At 45.6% G+C, this 22335-nt stretch overlaps 1 protein-coding gene across 1 annotated transcript in view; it reads right to left on the bottom strand.

The window, feature by feature from the left end:
- Positions 1–530: 530 nt before the first annotated feature.
- LOC308579775 (uncharacterized protein) overlaps positions 531–22335 on the bottom strand; it is a 78374-nt gene continuing 56569 nt past the window's right edge. Inside the window, exons 15-22 of the mRNA XM_081180708.1 lie at positions 14094–14212; positions 11144–11606; positions 10149–10244; positions 9125–9355; positions 7164–7186; positions 5897–6015; positions 4155–4187; positions 531–1308 (exon numbers count right to left, since the gene is read on the bottom strand). Coding sequence (XP_081036834.1) covers positions 737–1308; positions 4155–4187; positions 5897–6015; positions 7164–7186; positions 9125–9355; positions 10149–10244; positions 11144–11606; positions 14094–14212 — 1656 coding nt within the window. The 3' untranslated portion in view covers positions 531–736. The remainder of the gene's footprint in view (positions 1309–4154; positions 4188–5896; positions 6016–7163; positions 7187–9124; positions 9356–10148; positions 10245–11143; positions 11607–14093; positions 14213–22335) is intronic.

A 22335-nucleotide genomic window follows, 5' to 3' on the forward strand; every position in this document is an offset into this window, starting at 1 on the left:
GCTACTATGAGCTGAATAAAGAGCATGAAATTCACACTCGACTCTGAGTATATTTCAGAAACTACGAATGTTTTCTTTCCACTCCATCTCACCAACAGCTTGTAAACATTTTGTGAGGTAGGCAGGGAGAGAAGAAAAATAGAAATTAAGATCAGGGGTGAGAACAGATATATGGATCTTCTCAACGACCATGCTGCGCAATTACTGCCTCTTTAAGACATAAAGGTATAGCAGGAATAGGGAATTCTCAGATTCCCTCCGAATAGAAGCTCATGTTTCCTTTTTCAGTTCTGTATTTGGACCAATATATATAACTAATCAAAGTAATATAATTAATGTGCGGTATTAATAGTCACTCCTGGGGGAAAGCATCAATTAAGTCTTTACAAGCCTGGTTCCACCATGAAGTACACCAGGGAGCAAAATAAAGGAGGTGGTGTTGCTCTTCGCCACAATATGCCTGAACTAGAACTTTGAACATTGCAGTTTGGGTAAATAAAGATAGCAGCCATAACCACAGACACTTGAAGAGTTCCTCAAAACCCTGGAATGAGTCCTGGGTCTTAAACAGAATAGTTTATTATTATTATTAAGCACTAAGTAACAGCTGCTCTCTCTCTCCTACTACTACTTGGGCCCACAAAGGGTATATGTCCTTGAATCTGGGGCCTGGTTCTCTCAGACCTATAAATAAGGCGCCCTGAGGAGTACGTTCTCACATTCAACCAAATAATTATCAGGATCCCAACAGAGCAATATCATCCTGGCCTGTGAGGGAGAGCTTGCCATCTCTAGGTGACAGAGTGAGGTGGGCTTTGTCCCTGAGAAAAACCAAAGGCAGAAGAGTCTCTCCAGAAAATGAGGCCCCCGAGAAGGTGAAGAGGGGAACTCCACTGTCAGCGTCGAAAAAGGCCACCCGACCCCCTTCAATGTTCAGAAAAACTCGGATCCTCTTGAGCTCCCCGCTCAGGGTCAGAGGAGAATAGTGGGGGTTGTTGGTGGCAGAGTATCTACTGCCCAGCTTCCCCACAGCCCAGATCCCTTCCTTCGAATTCAAGGACAGCACACCCTTTCTGCTCAGAGACTTCCTGGTGACCCCCACGGCCCACCCTCCGTCGCTTCCCACAGCAAATTCCCAGAAGTGTCTGCCCGATGTAAACCCCTCGCGCCCCAGCACAAAAGGCGTCTTGTCGAATCTCTCCGGGTTGTCCGGCCGTTCTTGACACTCATCTCCCCATCTCAAGCTTTTGCGATCTTCAGACAGGATGAGGTTGGGATGAGCTGTGTCCGGGTCCAGAGTTATATGTTCTGTTGGGGATTCGGTGGGGTTGTGAGGGAAGGAAAGAGAAGTCACTTTAACCAGGAGACAGATTTAAGACCTGATACAATCTCAAGAATGCTGCTCCCTCTTAAATCAATAGAATTTCCATACAATCAGGGCTGGATTAAGTTCTTTAGAGGCATAGCTGTCAACGTTTCCCTTTTTTTAAGGGAAATTTCCTTATTAGGAATCCCTATATAGGAATCCTCACAAGAAAAGGGAAAAGTTGACAGTTATGTTTAGAGGCCCTCAGATTTTGGTGGCCCAGGATGTGGGTCATAATATTAATTATGAGCTATGGGAGAATTTATGGACAGTAAATATGAATCTAATGGCGTGTTATGCACTAAAAATATATATGGTGAAAATGACCCACAGATGATGGTACTTAACACCTGCCCAAACTAGTGAAAATATTTAAAACAGAAAAAAGCAAATGCTGGAAATGCAATTAAGTACAGTGGTACTTCCGGCTGCAAAAGGGATCCGGTCCAGAGGTCCAGCCGGATCCTAAGGTTTTCACAACCCAAGGATCACTGTTATACGCGTGAGCGCGGCGGTAGACCGCTTCTGCGCATGTGCACGGGGCGAAACTGGGTCAAATACTTCCAGGATTGCCGCTTTTGCAACCTGAAGTTTACGTAATCTAAGATGCTAGTGTAGAGGGACCTTTTTTCCACATGTTGTGGTCCTGTAATTAGGGAATTCTGGGAAGTAATTTACAATGAGTTAAAAAAGATATTAAAAAAACACCTTTCCCTCAAAGCCTGGGGCATTCCTCTTGGGAATGGTAGCAACAGAAGTCCCTAAGAAACAAAATAATTTATTATTATGTGCCACCACTGTGGCTAGAATCGTATTGGCACAAAGGTGAAGAACAAGTATGGCGCCTACTAAGGAGGAGTGGCAAGGAAGAGTATGCTGAATTGGCAGGTATAACAGATAGGATAAGAGAAAAGGATGATAGAGGATACAAGGAGGATTGGAAAATGTTTATTGAATATTTTAAGAGCCAGTATAAACAAGTAAATAACCCAGCAGGTATTGAGGAAATCCAGCAGGATAGGAGCTAACAGAAATTAACAGAGGAAGAAATGTGAAGATTAAAGATTTGGAATACCCGATTTAGTAGAAAAGCAAAGAAACCAGGGGAAGGGGAGAAGGGGAGTCACCAGGTATTTAGTTGTATGCAGTGATAGGTATGAAAGTTGTATAATTGGTGGTGAGTGGAGGGAATCTGGGATGTGAGTATTAAAAATGTGCATATATATATATATATATATAAATTTTGGTGCCCTCACATATATCCAATTCAAAATAGAAACAATAGTAAACCATATATCATTTATTATTACTATTACAGTATTACTACTACTACTACTACTATTATGTGAATATATGCAATTTTTTCATCAATTGCGGGAGCCTTTTTTTTGTGGAACATGGTTTTGCTGCACCATGTGGTCTGTGGCAAATCCAGCAATGGGAAATTTCTGTGGTGCCCCTCTTCCCTCGCTGCCCTAAGCATGTCCTTATTTTGCTTAATGGTTAATTAAGGCCTGCATTCAATGTATTCAGGACTGGGGCATTTTCCACAATTACCTGGACAGCCACTGTTAGGAGTGGATTGGAAGAGCTTTGACCCGCTTTGACCTCAACAATGTGCTGCCATCAATATCATGCTACTGAATTCAAACTAAGGGCCAAATCATGCCTACGATTAGGATGTAGCATGCAGTTGTATCACTGATTCCCCCCCCCCTTACTCCAAAGAAAGCACACCTTTGAGATCAGAATTGGGTCTGGTCTGTGTAGAATAGTGTTTTAACCCTTTGCCGCCTATTGTGGCCCCAACCTGAACAGAGACCTGCCCCCACAAGCAATTTTTTGGTATGCAGGTGCGCCTCAGGTCCACAGCAAAGGCCATAGGCTAAAGCTACCCCCATCCCCACAAACTACCTTCCCAAAGCTGCCCCACCACCATGGCTGAATCCTAAATCGGATCGGGGGACTGAGCTTACTTCTGGAGCCAGAAGAAAAGCTCTGGCGCAGCTGCATTATGCGTATTAAAGGAAAATGTAACTTGATCCGTAGTCTGATCCAGTAGAATAAGTTCTTTTATCTTCCTAACAAAGGGTTTATTTTGGGATGAAGGGCAGGATAAAAATATAATTTTGATAATATTAATAATGATATTTATATATCGGCAGAGACATCACCTTGCCAACAAAGGTCCGTATAGTTAAAGCTATGGTTTTCCCAGTAGTGACGTATGGAAGTGAGAGCTGGACCATAAAGAAGGCTGATCGCCAAAGAACTGATGCTATTGAATTATGGTGCTGGAAGAGACTCTTGAGAGTCCCATGGACTGCAAGAAGATCAAACCTCTCCATTCTGAAGGAAATCAGCCCTGAGTTCTCACTGGAAGGACAGATCGTGAAGCTGAGGCTCCAATACTTTGGCCACCTCATGAGAAGAGAAGACTCCCTGGAAAAGACCCTGATGTTGGGAAAGATGGAGGGCACAAGGAGAAGGGGACGACAGAGGACGAGATGGGTGGACAGTGTTCTCGAAGCTACGAACATGAGTTTGACCAAACTGCGGGAGGCAGTGGAAGACAGGAGTGCCTGGCGTGCTCTGGTCCATGGGGTCACAAAGAGTCGGATACAACTAAACGACTAAACAACAAATATGAAAAGCCATGGAGCTTTCCCTTAACTTTCTACGTATGGTTTCAGAGCCACCAGGACAGAACTATGAGATGATAATGAAATGTTCTCTCACAAGATTCACCTCCTGTGAATGTTTTCCCTCAAAAACCCCCAAAATTTACCTTCTTGCACCTTGACTCCAAATACCAGAGTGTCTGTGAAAGAAAAAGGAGGAGCGAGATATTAAGATCACACTGCCATGCCTAAAGCAAATCTTGTAACGGCAATGTCATTTCACACATTTTTCCCCTTATTTCAGTGGGAGGGTTAAGTAAAAACATGTTTTTGGTAGCAGAGAAGTATTCCCTTCAACTCTGTTACTCCTCCATCACCTTAAATTCACCTCAGCCTCCTGAATTCCCGTTTCCTCTCCTCAGACTAAGAAAAGTCTGCAGCAGTCCTGGGTTGTTGCTATTTATTCATTTATATACTGCTTGCTTGCCCAAATGGTTTCTCAGTGGTTTACATGTATGAAATCAATGATAAAAATATGAGCAATAAAAAATGTCATCGAAACACTAACAGGTAGGTAGCCGTGTTGGTCTGCCATAGTCAAAATAAAAAAATTCCTTCCAGTAGCACCTTAAAGACCAGGAAAAGGCAAGGGGTGAGAAGGTGAAAAATGGCTTAGTCATGTATAATTAGATAATTGCAATATATAATTGCAATTGCAATTGCAACTCATTACCAAACTCAAAACCATGGAGAGACCTGGTTTGAACAAAGACATTGGATTCTTATCTAATTATACATGACTAAGCCATTTTTCACCTTCTCACCCCTTGCCTTATCCTGGAAGACCTATTACAGTCGTTAAGAGTCGTCAACAGGCTCATCTCAGCTATCTGCCAATCTCCCATTCCCACCACCCTTCTGAGTAATACCCCTCCCCACCTTCTCACTATATAGAAGGATCTGGCAACTTCTGTTTCAGTGTATCTGAAGAAGTGTGCATGCACACGAAAGCTCATACCAAGAACTAACTTAGTTGGTCTTTAAGGTGCTACTGGAAGGAATTTTTTTATTATCGAAACACTGAAACATTCATCCTTAATTAAAATATAATAGCAAACGAGGCTAGGAGTAAGGACTCTAGATAGAGATTGTAGTTAATAAGTCCAGTCAAAGGCGACTATGGGGTGTGGCGCTCATCTTGCTTTCAGGCCCAGGGAGCCGGCGTTTGTCCACAGACAGCTTTCTGGGTCATGTGGCCAGCATGACTAGACTGCTTCTGGCGCAACGGGACACCATGATGGAAACTGGAGCGCACAGAAACACTGTTTACCTTCCCACCACAGCGGTACCTATTTATCTACTGGCACTGGTGTGCTTTCGAACTGCTAGGTTGGCAGGAGCTGGGACAGAGCAGGATTTGAACTGATGACCTTCTGATTGACAAGCCCAAGAGGCTCAGTAGTTTAGACCACAGGGCCCCTTGTAGTTAATAACATCTGGCTGGAGCCTGTATTCACTAGTCAAGGTTGAACAGCCAACACAAGTTCTTTAAACATATTATAAATTAAAGAAACTAATTATTAATTAGCAAGCACTAATTCTATGCTGTTTTGAAATAAATGCCTACTGTCCCTCAGTTACCTCAAGAGCTTTTCACCTCTAAGGGAAGGAAGCAGGAGGCAGTTTTAATATTACTAGGTAGAAAAAAAAACCCCCTACAGGTTTCCCCTTTTATCTCCACAAGGAAAAGGAACAGAAACTTACTCTTAATTTTTATTTTTATTTTAAAGGGAAGCTGAAAAGAACTTTCCTTGCCACCCTTATAACCTGCGGCTATAGCCCACCTCAAGCTCACTTTTGGACATATAAGATGTTCTGTATGAAATCTTTGCATCCATTTCCCCCTTACCTTTGAACTGCTTCATGGCACCCTCGAGAAAAGAGGTTTTATCACAGAAGTCCCAGATCCTCCACTTCAGCTCAGGAGAAAAAGCCTCGGGATTCTCAAATGCCTCCTTTTCCTCACACCTGGCAGAGCAACAATGTTAACCCACTGTCCATCCAACTCCGTATTTCCAAATAAGCCAAAAAAGAAAAGAAAAGGATGTGTTGGAAAGTTACCTCAGAGAGCCTGGAGACAGAGGGGGGTGGGTGTATTGGCAAGGAGGCAATTGCCCCTCAATTTTTTTTTTTTAAATGTAATGAAATTTATATACAACTTAGTTTTTTTTAAAATCCTCTAAACCAGCGGTTCTCAACCTGTGGGTCCTCAGATGTTGTTGGACTACAACTCCCATCATCCATGAGCTCTGGCCTTGCTAGCTAGGGGTGATGGGAGTTGTAGTTCAACAATATCTGGGGAGCCACAAGTTGAGGAAGGCTGCTCTAAACCATGGGTAGGCAAACTAAGGCCCGAGGGCCGGATCCAGCCCAATTGCCTTCTAAATCCAGCCTGCAGATGGTCCGGGAATCAGCTTGTTTTTACATGACTTGAATGTAACCTTTTATTTAAAATGGATCTCTGGGTTATTTGTGGGGTGCCTGGTGTTTTTACATGAGGAGAATCATAGAATCATAGAGTTGGAAGAGACCACAAGGGCCATCGAGTCCAACCCCCTGCCAAGCAGGAAACACCATCAGAGCACTCCTGACATATGGTTGTCAAGAACATGTGCTTTTATTTAAAATGCATCTCTGGGTTATTTGTGGGGCATAGGAATTCGTTCATCCCCCCCCCCCCCAAATATAGTCTGGTCCCCCCCAAGGTCTGAGGGACAGTGGACCAGCCCGTGGCTGAAAAGTTTGCTGACTCCTGCTCTAAACAGTTTACATAACATAAAACATTCACAGGAAAATGCCAATAAAATCAGCAGGCTTACAGAAAGAAGTAAACACCCTAATTAAAATAATAAAACGGTCAAAACACAGATGAAATCAACAGTTTTAAAAAGAAATACACAAAACAAAATAGCGCAGTCGGACCCCCCCAAATAAGACATGTGAGGGCAAAATAGCAGCTCCATGTGACACCGGCATGCTCAAAACTATTCAGCTGCGACCCACAGCCCAGAAGAAAGAGAGCAAGAGTGTGTCACGCGCGCGCGCGCACACACACACACACACACACACACACACAGAGGAATGTGATGGTTGGTGGTGCCAGTTAAGCCACTTACCGCTGCAAGAAGCTTTTAATATCCTGCAGGGGAAAAGAGAGAGGCAAGGCAGAATTCAGTGTTTGCAGCAACCCACATTACAATGACCCTTTCAGCATTGAGACTGGTGCCCTCTGGGAACAAGCTGGCAAGACTTGCCAAGCCAAGCCCACTCAAAAGCGGTAAGCCACCTTGAGTCCCATCAGAGAAAATGGCGGGGTATAAATAAATACATAAAAGTAAAAATAAAAGCGGTACATACATGGCTTTGGCTCTGTATACCTGAAGGAGCGTCTCCACCCCCATCGTACAGCCCGGATACTGAGGTCCAGCTCTGAGGGCTTTCTGGCGGTTCTCTCACTGCCAGAAGTGAGATTACAGGGAACCAGGCAGAGGGCCTTCTTGGTGGTGGCACCCGCCCTGTGGAACGCCCTCCCGACAGATGTCAAGGAAAGAAACAACCACAGAACTTTTAGAAGACATCTGAAGGCAGTTCTGTACAGTGGAACCACGTGTTACGGACGGGATCCTTTCCGGAGGCCCGTCTGTAACACGGAACTGCTGCAAGCCGAAGTGCCGCGTCTGCGCAAGGGGTGTGATTTAGTGCTTCTGCACATGCATGAGCGGCGAAACCCGGAAGTAACCCGTTCCAGTACTTCCGGGTGCCACGGGACACGGTGCATGCTCTAGTTATCTCCCGCTTGGACTACTGCAATGCGCTCTATGTGGGACTACCTTTGAAAGTGACTTGGAAACTGCAATTAATCCAGAATGTGACAGCTAGACTGGTGACTGGGAGCAGCCGCAGAGACCATATAACACCGGTCCTGAGAGATCTGCATTGGCTCCCAGTATGTTTCCGAGCACAATTCAAAGTGTTGGTGCTAACCTTTAAAGCCCTAAACAGCCTCAGCCCAGTATGCCTGAAGAAGCATCTCCACCCCCATCGTTCAGCCCAGACACTGAGGTCCACGCCGAGGGCTTTCTGGCGGTTCCAGGGAAGCAGACAGAGGGCCTTCTCGGTAGTGGCGCCCTCCCTGTGGAACGCCCTCCCTTCAGATGTGAAAGATATAAGCACCTATCCTATCTTTAAAAGACATCTGAAGGCAGCCCTGTTTAGGGAAGTTTTTAATATTTAATGCTGTATTGTTTTTAACATTCAATTGGGAGCCGCCCAGAGTGGCTAGGGAAACTCAGCCAGATGGGCGGGGTATAAATAATAAATTAATAATAATAATCATAACAACAAGAAAACATGTAACCTGAAGCGGACGCGACATGAGGTATGACTGTAGAGGGAAGTTTTTAATGGCTGCTGTGGTTTACTGTGGTTTTATAATTTGTTGGAAGCCACCCAGAGTGGCTAGAGCAATCCAGATAGGTGGAAAATAAAGAGCAAATTATTATAAATTATGTCTGGACTGTCTCCTTGAAATTTGGTGGTGTTATGTACTAAAGTTCTCACCCTGGGCCAGCAGGGGGATACTGTAGATAGTTATGCAAATAGGGGATTGAAAGTGACGTTTAGTGATTTCGCTCGGTGTTTCAGCTCAGTGATTCAGCTCCGCTCAGAGGGTGGCTGCATCTGGCTGTGCTCTGATGTCCATCGATCCCACCTTCGTCACCAGTGTTAAGTTGTGGGTGAACATATCACACGACACAGTGATTCTTCAAACAGCTCTTGTTTATTCACAGGCCAGAACAGAACTGAACTGAAGGGTTCAGTCAGCCTGCTTATATAGAGCTCCAGTACAATGTAACTGTAACAACTTTCTAAAACCATCCAATCACTGAACGCCACTTTCGATCCCCTATTTGCATAACTATCTACAGTATCCCCCTGCTGGCCCAGGGTGAGAACTTCAGTACATAACAGGTAGTGCCTCTGACTTTCCTAAACCGGGCCCCTTCGTTTCTTGTGTGGGTGAAGGAACCTCGCGCTGACTGGAGAACAGCCCAGGCTGCTCCTTCCGCCATTTTACCTGCAGGAGTTCGCCAGCTGTCTGCTGGCGCTTCTTCTCCACCTCCCGGAGGATGCACTCGAGGGCAAAGAGTTCGCCGGACAGCTGGGCCATGCGCTCGTCCCTCTTCCACCGGATCTCCATCTCTGCTTGTTTCAGCTGGGCCAGCATGAGCTTCTCTTGCTCCTCCAGGAACTGACGCAGCTGCCTGAACTCAAGCAACGTCTTTTTCCTCTTCGCTTTTGTTTGCTTCTGAAATAAGCAGGCAGGAGGAGAAGAAAAGGAAGCGCCTGTTAGGATATTTCCGTTCCTCCTTAAAAAGGGAACAGGCTGTTGGGTGTCACAAGCCTGCGTACTTCCTGCTCACAAGGAGTTTCCGTTTTGTATATAGCTTTTGTTTCTGGCTGTTTTCCCTCGACACGGATGCAAGCAGTCATGTTTTTCCTTTGTTCTGACCAATGTTGAATAAAGCTGTAAATATGCTCTTCTGGGTGAATCTTCCGTTGTGGAAACGCTACGAAAAGGGCGTGCATGAGTCCTGGAATGTGTCTGAGGCTTGTGTCGCTAATTGACTGATGCTGTTCCAACGGGAGACCAGGAGATCGTCCAGAGATGACGATGGAGGCCTGCCTGATTGCCTCTGTCTCCCTGGCAGTATCCCAACAGCGCCCCCCCCAAATGCGCTCAGGGAGATCACCCCAGCCGCCCCACCTCAGGCCCACGCCAGCTCCTCACCCCATAATACAGTCGTACCTTGGATCTCGAACGGCTTAGTTGCCGAACTTTATCAGCTCCCGAACGATTGAAAACCGGAAGTGATTGTTCCAGTTTTCAAACTTTTTATTATGAAGGCAAACGTCCAATGCGGCTTCCGATTGGCTGCCAGGAGCTTCCTGAAGCTAATCGGAAGCCGTGCTTTGGTTTCTGAATGTTTTGGAAGTCGAACGGACTTCTGGAACTGATTCTGTTTGACTTCGAAGGTACGACTGTACAGGTGTTAGACAGTGCTAGCAGTCCTTCACTTCTCAATAGGAGCAACACTTACAAGCAAAACTTTGCTTTCTCTTTTTGTGTCTGCTTTGTATGACAGAACTTTCTCCCTCTCTTTCTTCAGAGTCTCCAGGCAGCTGTAGAGACGATCCTGAAAAGAAACGAGGAAATGTTAATTTAATATATGTGCAGGAATTGATGGATGGATTGTTGTCTGAAAATAAATTAAGGTGTTGTTTTTTTAAAAAAGCAAGTATATTATAATGTAAGGTTATTTGTAATGTTTGAAGTTAGACTAGGATTAACTGGGAATATGATGCAGCACCAAGGAGAATCACAAGGAGAAATGTTTAATTTGTTTAGATTAAATATTAAATTTGTTTTAATTTAATTTAATTTGTTTCAATTAGTGATCAATTTGGGAAAAAAATGAAAATCAATGAAAAAGATGTGTCCAAAGGAATGAGGAATTCCATTTTGGTCAATTCTTCACTGTATATTGTCAAATCAAAAATATCACTTAAAAGACTTAAAGCATAGGCCAATTTAGGGCATCTTGAATTTTTCAACTTTCAAATTCTAAGAATGAGGGGTGTTAAAAAGTTTTAACATAACTTGGGGATTCAAAAGTTATTTTTGTTAAATTAATATAATTTGGTTTCTCTTGGTTAAGTAATATATGTGTAGCATGGCATAGCATTACCTGACATTTTCAGAAGGCAAAATTAGAAATCTGTGGTTTTCTGAAGCAGTTTATGTGCTGCTTCAACAAACACAGACTAAATGTCATCCAATCACAAAGATAATAGCACACACCCAAAAACATAATTTTAAGACCACTGACTGAAAGTTTTTGCAAAAATTAAGTTTCACCCCCTAAAATGACACTTCCTACTGGACAATGCCTGTAATCAGAGTATCTGATCACAGCAAAACCTGCAAGACTAGCTTGGTATTTATTTTCCAGCAAAAGTTAACAAGAATCAACATGAGCTATATTTGGCATTCCCAATAAAATGAAAAGGATGCCATTATCAAGTTATTTCCCACCTTGTACCCTTGGACAGACTCCTCCGGCGGAAGCAGTGTGTGTGTCCAATGTTCTTCAGATTCTTGACAAAGCTCACACACCAATTTCTCATCCTCTTTGCAGAACAGGCTGAGCTTTTCACTGTGGCTCTCGCACAGCTCCCTCTTCCCCAGATTCAGTGGCAGGAGTTTAATCCTTTCCACGATATTTGCCAGCTGCCAGTTTGCCCGGAACTTCCCTTTCTGGAGGATGGCGCTACAGATGGGGCACCTCAAGGTCCACAGGACGTTCCAGTTCACCGCGTGCTCCTTGATGCAACCCCAACAGAAGCTGTGGCCACAGTCAACGCTCACGGGGTCTGTGAAATACTCTTTGCAGAGGGGACATCTGGCTTCCTCGACTATGTAAGCGGATGGCTGAGCTGAGGCCATGGTGGACAGAGACCCTCGAAACCCCGTCGCTAAAGGATGTAGCTTGTGGGACCTGTTAAGAGAACAGCAGGATAGCAATGGACTAGAGAAGGAAGGAATGACTCTTGTGAGAGGATATTGTCTCCCACCCAACAACTACAAAGGCTCTAATTCCACATGTTCTTTGTCAATTTTATTTGCAACCTGTTCCTCATTGTTCACACAATCCCAGAACAAGAGACAATATTAAAATGCAATAAAATAATATTTAGTTTAAATGCAACTACTGCATGCAACAGGGACGCGGGTGGCGCTGTGGGTTAATAATAATAATAATAATAATAATAATAATAATAATAATAATAATAATAATAAATTTTATTTATATCCCGCCCTCCCCAGCCGAAGCCGGTCTCAGGGCGGCTAACAACAATAAAACAGTATAAAAGTACAGCATAAACAACACTCTAAAATCATTCATTATAAAATTAATTAATTCAAGCCACTGGCAACCATTGGGCCAGAGCTCCGCGAAGATTGCCGAGGGAGGGAGTCAGGCTGTGCCTTGGCCAAAGGCCTGGTGGAACAGCTCTGTCTTGCAGGCCCTGCGGAAAGATGTCAAGTCCCACAGGGCCCTGGTCTCTTGTGACAGAGTGTTCCACCAGATCGGAGCCACAGCCGAAAAAGCCCTGGCTCTAGTTGAGGCCAGCCTAACTTCTCTGTGGCCTGGGACCTTCAAGATGTTTTTATTTGAAGATCGTAAGTTTCTCTGTGGGGCATACCAGGAGAGGTGGTCCCGTAGGTACAGTCTCAAGGGCAGCCCCACGTAGAGCGAGTTACAATAATCCAGTCTGGAGGTGACCGTCGCGTGGATCACAGTGGCTAGGTCAGGGCGAGAGAGGTAAGGAGCCAACTGCTTAGCTTGGCGGAGATGGAAAAATGCCGCCTTTGTTATAGCTGCAATCTGCACCTCCATGGAAAGGGAGGCGTCGAAGATTACACCCAAACTCTTAATGGACGGTGCTGGCACTAATTGTGCCCCCGGAAGAGATGGGAGTTGCCCCCCCAATCCCATATCGCCCCGTCCCAGCCACAGGACCTCTGTCTTCGAAGGATTTAGTTTCAACCGGCTCCCACGTAACCGGCTCCCACGTTAAACCACAGAGCCTAGGACGTGCCAATCAGAAGGTCGGCGGTTCAAATCCTCGCGACGGGGCGAGCTCCCGTTGCTCAGTCCCTGATCCTGCCAACCTAGCAGTTCGAAAGCACGTCAAAGTGCAAGTAGATAAATAGGTACCACTCCGGCGGGAAGGTAAAACGGCGTTTCCGTGCGCTGCTCTGGTTCGCCAGAAGTGGCTTAGTCATGCTGGCCACATGACCCGGAAGCTGTACGCCGGCTCCCTCGGCCATTAAAGCGAGATGAGCGCCGCAACCCCAGAGGTGGCCACGACTGGACCTAATTGTCAGGGGTCCCTTTACCTTTACCTTTACTGCATGCAGCATGGATCCTGAACGCCTTGCGAGTCAAATGTTTTGTCTCCCGAATGCCGCAAACCCAAAGTGAATGTTCCGGTTTGGAAACATACTTTGGAACCCAAATGTCCGACGCGGCTTCTGATTGGCTGCAGAAGCTTCCTGCAGCCAATTGGAAGCCTTGCCTTGGTTTCCAAAAGTTTTGGAAGTCGAACGGATGTCCGGAACAGATTCCGTTCAATTTCCAAGGTACCAGAATGGAGAACAATGCCTCTCTACATCTCTAGCACATCCCTCAAGATATACATCTCAGATCTCCTTCTCTTCTTTCTCGCGGGTTTGATGCACGTCTCCTGCTGTTGTTCCCTAGATATATGGGTAAAGGTAAAGGTGAAGGGACCCCTGACCATTAGGTCCAGTCGCGGACGACTCTGGGGTTGCGAAATATTAAACCAAATATTTAATTAAATAAGAAATGACAGTTGAAAACATTTATCAATAATAAGTCAAGATAGCATAATAATAATAATAATAATAATAATAATAATAATAATAATAATAATAATAATAATAATTTATTTATATCCCGCCCTCCCCAGCCGAAGCCGGGCTCAGGGCGGCTAACAACAAATTTAAAACACTTAATTGTTGCAACAAAAAACAGCGTAAAATACAGTATAAAACGTGAATAACAATAAATTCAGAAATCAAAAATCAAATTTTTTTTGGGGGGGGGAATCCATTCAATAAACATTAGATGATCACTAGGGCTAGCTGGCTAAATTAGTCCTATTTGCATAGCTGTCAACATTTTCCTTTTTTTAAGGGAAATTCCCTTATTCTGAATAGGATTCCTCGCAAGAAAAGGGAAAAGTTGACAGCTATGCCTGTTTTGCCAGCGAGGAGACGGGGGGGGGGGGGAATTAGCTGTGGGATCCCAGAGAGGGTAATCTTCATGAAAAGGGGAGAGGGAGGGAAGGAAGGGGAATAAAAGATCAGGCTAAGTTCAAATTGAAAGCCAAGCGGAATAGCTCTGTAGGAATGGCTAAACAAATATATTTTAAGCGTATTCAGTGAAGGCACCTGCCTGGTGTCAATAGGTTTCACAATGAAAGCTGATCTGGAGATCTCCTGGAACAAATCCTCCAGAACTGACTTCCTGCGATTAAGGAAGGCAAAGGGGAAAACAGCGCTTGCTTCAGGCAACTGTCATCTGACCTCCCCGCAAACAAACCAAGACAAACACTCTGCAGGTGGCTGCCAAAGCTTACCCCACCCAGGAAACAAAACAGAATGAATGCTCAGCAGCAGGTGGCTGGAAGTAACCTATGGCCAGCGCCCTTGGCTTCTTTGCAGAGAATGAGCACACAAAGACCTCTTGTGATCAGCGCTGCTGGCCCACCAATCAGTGCATGGGTAGGCAAACTAAGGCCCGGGGGCCGGATCCGGCCCAATTGCCTTCTAAATCCTGCCCGCGGACGGTCCAGGAATCAGCGTGTTTTTACATGAGTCGAATGTGTGGTTTTATTTTAAGTGTATCTCTGGGTTATTTGTGGGGCATAGGAATTCGTTCATATATATTTTTTTCAAAATATAGTCCGGCCCCCCACGAGGTCTGAAGGACAGTGGACCGGCCCCTGCTGAAAAACTTTGCTGACTCCTGAATCAGTGTGCAAATTGGGCACTGTTGTTTAGTCGTGTCCAACTCTTTGTGACCCCATGGACCAGAGCACGCCAGGCACTCCTGTCTTCCACTGCCTCCCGCAGCTTGGTCAAACTCATGTTCATAGCTGTCCAGCCATTTCATCCTCTGTCGTCCCCTTCTCCTTGTGCCCTCCATCTTTCCCAACATCAGGGTCTTTTCCAGGGAGTCTTCTCTTCTCATGAGGTGGCCAAAGTATTGGAGCCTCAGCTTCAGGATCTGTCCTTCCAGTGAGCACTCAGGGCTGATTTCCTTCAGAATGGTTTGATCTTCTTGCAGTCCATGGGACTCTCAAGAGTCTCCTCCAGCACCATAATTCAAAAGCATCAATTCTTCGGCGATCAGCCTTCTTTATGGTCCAGCTCTCACTTCCATACATCACTACTGGGAAAACCATAGCTTTAACTATACGGACCTTTGTTGGCAAGGTGACGTCTCTGCTTTTTAAGATTTCTTTCAAACTGTTCTTAACCTGAAGCACCACTTTAGCTAATGGGGCCTCTCGCTGCCGCCACGCCACCGGAGCCTGATTTCTGTTCTCATCCTGAAGCAAAGTTCTTAACCTGAAGCACTATTTCTGGGTTAGCGGAGTGTGTAACCTGAACCGTATGTAACCTGAGGTATCACTGTACTGAGAAGGCCCTCTGTCTGGTTCCCTGTAACCTCACTTCTCGCAATGAGGGAACCGCCAGAATGTTGGGATTCGCAGGATACTGGATAAGTCTGCAGGCTTCAACAGGATGATGCAATACTCTGCTGGGTCAGAGTGACTCAGCAGGAGTGTGATTAGTGTAATTGGCTGTTTTAAAAAGGAAAGCCTGTTTAACAGGAGGTGTGGTGGTTGTGCTGTAGTGTGGTGGTGCTGTGGTGGAGAGTATTCTTTTGTAAGTACTCTATATGGACTGTTTCTTTTGTATATGCTCACATTAAAAAGGACTGCACTGAAAAACCTGGAACTCTTAGTGTTTTGCTGAAAACGCCGCATGGAATACGCGACAGGGTTATGGGCCCAGCACGCTTCCGCTGCGCAAGAGTACAGGTGGCAGTTATCTAGCCGTGGGTGCTGGAGGTGAGCTGCAGGGATGGAGCAGTCCAGAACTGGCGTGTTGCTGGAGAAGCTGACGGCCACGAACTACAGCATCTGGTCGGTCCGCATGCAACACTTCCTCAAGCAGGAGGGCCTGTGGAAAGTGGTGGAAGAGCCACCGCAGCCCCCTGAGGAGGATGAGGACGACGATGAAAAGCTGGCACTAGCAGAGGCCCAGCTTGAAAAGGATGAGAAAGCTTTGGCTACGATCATCCTTGGAGTGGACGACAGCCAGCTAGTCTACGTAGCTGATAAGGTGACGGCAAGTGAGGCGTGGAATGCGCTCAAGGCTGTCCATGTGCGAGAGACAGCTGGATCACTGATAACACTGACCAGGGGGCTGTACCGGTGTCAGAAGAAACCAGGGGACTCCCTGGTAAACCACCTAAAATTCCTAACAGGCTGTTTCCAGGAGCTAGCCTTAAGAGGGAGGCCTGTGGGGGAAGAGGACAAAGTCTTTATAGTCCTGAGTTCCCTTGATGATAGCTATGATATGCTGGTCAACTCCCTCGAGTCTGTAGAGACTGATAAGCTGACTCTGGAATACGTGACCGGACGGTTGTATGCAGAGGAGGACAGGCGTGCAGAGCGAAAGATGACCTCAGCCCAGCTGTTGGAGCATCCCAGAGGGAACAACAGCCGGGAAGAGCAGAGGTGTCGGGAGCCGGAGAAACAGCCAGGAGGAGCTGCTGCAGACCAGCCGGTGGTCAACAAAGTAAAAAGGTGTTTTTGCTGCAAGTCCAGTGGACATCTGCTGCGGGACTGCCCGAGAAAACAACAAAAACAGCAGAAGCACAGGAGGCAGCAGAGAGAGTCTACCGCTTGGGTGTCTGCAGATGGTCAAGAAAATGAGGAGCTGTGGGTTCTGGACAGTGGAGCTTCTCAAACCTTTTGTAAAAGAAAAGGACTGCTAACTGATGCTAGGGCTTCAAACAAAAAACATGTAAGTCTTGCTACGGGCCAGAAAGCTAATGTGGTTTGTGAGGGGGAGGTTGTGTTCCCACAGCTGGGACACACATTCAGGAATGTGTTGTGTGTGCCTAGTTTGCAAAACAATCTCCTGAGCATTCCTGATTTGGCAAAGGCAGGCTTTGAAGTAAATTTTGTGGGAGATCAGTGCCAGATAAAGCAAAATGGGGCAGTGTTGGCAAATGCTAGCCTTAGAACTAATATGTATGTACTGCAGTGTGAATCTAAGGTTGCGAATGTGCAAAATGTCCCGACCCATGATATGTATATTCATCTCCTGCACAGGCGTCTAGCTCATGCTAGCTATAAGGTGCTAAACAAAACATTGGAGTTGTGTGGGGGGATGAAAAACATAAAAAGTTGTGATAATTACTTAGACTGCAATATCTGCAAGGAGGTTAAAAGCAGGGCTTGCCCAGTAGCAAGAGCAAGCCAGAGAGAAACCAAAAAACCACTGGAGTTGATTCATGCTGATGTAACTGGTCCTTTTCCACCTAGTGTCTCCCACAACAAGTATTGTTTAATCCTAGTGGATGATTTTTCTAGATTTGGCTGGGTCTATCCATTAAAGCAAAAGTCTGACGTTGCCCAAACTTTGAAGTTTTGGGTAAGAAGGGTAGAAAGGCAACTTGGTGAAAAGGTGTCCTCTATTCAATCAGACAGGGGAGGGGAGTTTATGGCAAGCTCCCTAAGAAACTGGTTGCGTTCCCAAGGGATTAAACATAGGCTTACCAATGTGGCCACGCCTCAGGAGAACGGAGTAGCAGAGCGTAGGGGAGGTGTCTTGCAGACACAAATGAAAGCATTGTTAGCAGATGCAAATCTTCCAATTAAGTACTGGGCTGAAAGTATTAAGACCGCGAATTATATTGGGAATCGCTTGTGGTCAAGGGTACTAGATGACATACCCTATAAAATTCTCTATAACAAAAGTCCCAGTTTGCAACATTTAAGAGTCTTTGGGACAAAGGCATGGGTTGACATACCTGTGAAAAACCGAAGAAAAGGTGGGAAAAGGGCACAGCAGTTGCTATTTCTTGGGTATGAAAGTGGTACGAAAGCCTACAGGTTTGAAGATGATAAAAACCTTTTGAGTTATAGTCGATCAGCCAGCTTTAATGAGCAAAGAAATTGGCCCAAGATACATGCAAACCTGCTGCCAGAAAAAGTTTTGCTGCCGAGCATACCTGATAAGGCAGCTGAAACAAAGCTAAGAATTGGCAGCTCTCCCAGAGAAACTGAAAGGGAGGAAGTAAAGGTTGAGCATTTTTCTCCAGCTGCTAGCATGGAGCAGGGAAGAGAAGAAAGTGCAACAGGGAAAGGAGGAGGTAAATCTCCAGAGTCAATCCACCCCAAAAGCAGTCCTGAAGGTAGCCCAGGGGGTGATATTAATGAACCAAGGAGGTCTGCAAGAAGTAATAAAGGTCAACCTCCAGACCGTTATGGGTTCCCAGCCACCATAAACCAGGTTTGTGTAACTGAGCCAGAAAACTTTGAAGAAGTGCAAGAGTTACCTACTCTAGAGAAAGAGGCGTGGTTAAAGGCAATGCAGGCAGAGTATAACTCTCTGATAAACAACAATGTGTTTGTACCTACAGAATTGCCTGAAGGTAAAAAGCCCAAAAGCTGTAAGTGGGTTTTTAAAGTGAAAAAGCTGGCTGATGGTAGTTGTCAGAGGAAAGCCAGGTTGGTTGCACGGGGCTTTACACAGAGGAAAATGATACATTATGATGAAGTGTTTGCCCCAACAGCAAAGGCTGAAACAGTAAAATCAGTTTTAGCAATGGCAAGTCTGAGAGGGTTAAAAGTTAATCATTTTGATGTTGCCTCAGCATATTTAAATGCTCCTATTGACGCCGAGGTATATTTACAGCAAATACCAGGTTATGAGCTAGAAAAAGACAGTATGGTGTTAAAACTGCAAAGGGCACTATACGGTTTACACCAAAGTGCACGTCTATGGCATGAATGCATAGACACAACTTTGAAAAAGATGGGATTCAAACAAAGCCTGTCTGATTCCTGTTTATATTCAGCGATGGTGCAAGGAAGTGTTTGTTATTTACTTTTGTATGTTGATGATATCTGTCTAATAACAACTGCACAAAAGCAAGTGTCTTGGTTTATAAACAGCCTAGGTAAAAAATACAAACTGAAGTATTTGGGAGAGATTCAGAATTACTTAGGAGTAGAGGTTCAGAGAAATGAAGAGGGCATTTACTCTCTGAGTCAGAAGGAAAAAATCAAAAAGTTACTGAAGACCTATGGAATGGAGAGGGCAAATGAGGTTGACACTCCCATAACTACCCAGTACAAAAATGAACCAGAAGGGCAAAAATGTGAGAATGCAACAGCGTTTCATTCTCTGTTGGGTTCTCTGTTATATTTAAGTTGTTGGACAAGACCCGACATAACATTGGCAGTGCACATGTTAAGCCAAAGAAGTGCAGACCCGGCTCAGAGAGATTGGGTAGCACTTAAAAGAATCCTAAGGTATCTGAAAGGCACAAAAGATTACAAACTGGTGCTGGATACAGGATATAATCAGCAAGTGTATGCATACGCTGATGCCAGCTGGGGAGACAGAGAAAATGGAAAGTCTACCACTGGCTATGCCATATATATTGGAAATGCCCTGGTTCAGTGGAAATCCCAGAAACAAACATTTGTTGCCACAAGTACTTGTGAAGCAGAGTACTCAGCCATAAGCGAATGTGTATCACAAATAGAGTGGTTTGCTTGCCTAACAAAAGAGCTTGGAATACCTTCTGAAATGCCAATCACTGTGCTAAGTGACAACATGGCTGCACAACAGCTTGCCAACCAACAGAACTTTAAGAGCAAGAGTAAACATATTGCGATAAGATACGGAAATGTGAAAAATGCTTTGGAAAGAAATGTGTTAAAGGTACAGCACTGTAACACAAAATGTAATGTGGCAGATTTGTATACAAAATGTTTGGATGCTCCTAAATTTCGAGACTTAAGAGAATCATTGGGTCTCAAGCCTTTGACTTAAGGAGGAGTGTTGGGATTCGCAGGATACTGGATAAGTCTGCAGGCTTCAACAGGATGATGCAATACTCTGCTGGGTCAGAGTGACTCAGCAGGAGTGTGATTAGTGTAATTGGCTGTTTTAAAAAGGAAAGCCTGTTTAACAGGAGGTGTGGTGGTTGTGCTGTAGTGTGGTGGTGCTGTGGTGGAGAGTATTCTTTTGTAAGTACTCTATATGGACTGTTTCTTTTGTATATGCTCACATTAAAAAGGACTGCACTGAAAAACCTGGAACTCTTAGTGTTTTGCTGAAAACGCCGCGTGGAATACGCGACACAGAAGACCCTCAGTGCTGGATCTGAGTGTCCGGGCTGAACAATGAAGGTGGAGATACAGGACTGAGGCCGCTTAGGGCTTTAAAGGTCGGCACCAACACTTTGAATTGTGCTCGGAAATGTACTGGGAGCCAATGCAGATCTCTCAGGACCGGTGTTATGTGGTCCCAGCGGCCACTCCCAGTCACCAGTCTAGCTGCCACATTCTGGATTAATTGCAGTTTCTGGGTCACCTTCAAAGGTAGCTCCACGTAGAACGCATTGCAGTAGTCCAAACGGGAGATAACTAGAGCATGCACCACTTTGGCAAGACAGTTTATATTCCACCCCTTCGCCCAAGAAGCTCAAGGTAGAATGCATGGCTCTCTGCACCCTCAACTGAATCCCCACAGCAGCCTTGCAAGGTAGGCCACTTGGGGGGGGGTCACCCTGTGAACTTTGTGGTGCACTGTGGGTTTGAACCCTGGCTTCTTGGGTCATTGCACTTGGAAGCAGAAATATGAATTCACCCTAAGATATTGCTCAGCAGGTGAACCCACTGTTAAGGATGGTTTAATTTCCTGAGCCAGGAATTTTTACTTATGTTAAATGTACTTTTAACATGGGCATTTTCTCCTCTGGCAGTAGCTCTCATATGATTGGCTGACTGTGAGTCACATGAGAGAGGTATTCTGTTCTGTTGTGACTGTTATTCCAGTAACTGTCGTTTTTTAAACTGCTTTCTCTTTGTGTATGTGAGAGGGGCTGGCTGCTGAGAGAGGCGATGTTGTGTCACTGATCTGTCTGATGTGAAACGGACAGAGGAAGATCCCAAAACATTTAATAGGGAGAAACCTGTGCAGGAGCTCTCTGTAAGGAACAAAGAGAATACTGCTGAGGTGAAAGTAAAACTCTGGTTCAAGTCTCAACAGTTATGTACTTAAGTCTAAGTAAGAAGACTTCAGTCTACAATTCAAGTGGGAACATACCCATGTTTGAATAAGCATGAGATTGTAAATATATTCTTCTCATATGTTAATGACCATTTGGATCCCTTCCAGTCGGGATTCAGGCCTCATCACGGGACTGAAACTGCCTTGGTCGCACTGGTTGATGGTCTCCGGTGGGCTAGGGACAAAGGTGAGAGCTGTTTCCTAGTTCTGCTGGATCTCTCAGCGGCGTTTGATACCATCGACCATAACATCCTTCTGGACCGTCTTGAGGGGCTGGGAGCTGGGGGCACTGTTATACAGTGGTTCCGCTCCTTCCTCCTGGGCCGTGTCCAGAAAGTGGTGGTGGGGGATGAGTGTTCAGACCCCTGGGCTCTCACTTGTGGGGTGCCTCAGGGTTCTGTCCTCTCCCCCATGCTTTTCAACATTTACATGCGGCCACTGGGAGAGATCATCAGGAGATTTGGGCAGGGTGTTCATCAGTATGTGGATGATACCCAGCTCTACCTCTCTTTTAAATCAGAACCAGTGAAGGCGGTAAAGGTCCTGTGTGAGTGTCTGGAGGCGGTTGGAGGATGGATGGCGACTAACAGATTGAGGTTGAATCCTGACAAGACAGAAGTACTGTTTTTGGGGGACAGGAGGCGGGCAGGTGTGGAGGATTCCCTGGTCCTGAATGGGGTAATCGTGCCCCTGAAGGACCAGGTTCACAGCCTGGGAGTCATTTTGGACTCACAGCTGTCCATGGAGGCACCGGTCAAATCTGTGTCCAGGGCAGCTGTTTACCAGCTCCATCTGGTACGTAGGCTGAGACCCTATCTGCCTGCGGACTGCCTTGCCAGAGTGGTGCATGCTCTGGTTATCTCTCGCTTGGACTACTGCAATGCGCTCTATGTGGGGCTACCTTTGAAGGTGACCCGGAAACTGCAATTAATCCAGAATGCAGCAGCTAGACTGGTGACTGGGAGCGGCCGCCGAGACCATATAACACCGGTCTTGAAAGACCTACATTGGCTCCCATTACGTTTCCGAGCACAATTCAAAGTGTTGGTGCTGACCTTTAAAGCCCTAAACGGCCTCGGTCCAGTATATCTGAAGGAGCGTCTCCACCTCCATCGTTCTACCTGGACACTGAGGTCCAGCACCGAGGGCCTTCTGGCGGTTCCCTCACTGCGAGAAGCCAAGTTACAGGGAACCAGGCAGAGGGCCTTCTCGGTAGTGGCACCCGCCCTGTGGGAACGCCCTCCCACCAGATGTCAAAGAGAACAACAACTACCAGACTTTTAGAAGACATCTGAAGGCGGCCCTGTTTA

Source organism: Podarcis bocagei, assembly GCF_964188305.1.
Source record: "Podarcis bocagei genome assembly, chromosome: 2".
Taxonomy (NCBI): Eukaryota; Metazoa; Chordata; class Lepidosauria; order Squamata; family Lacertidae; genus Podarcis; species Podarcis bocagei.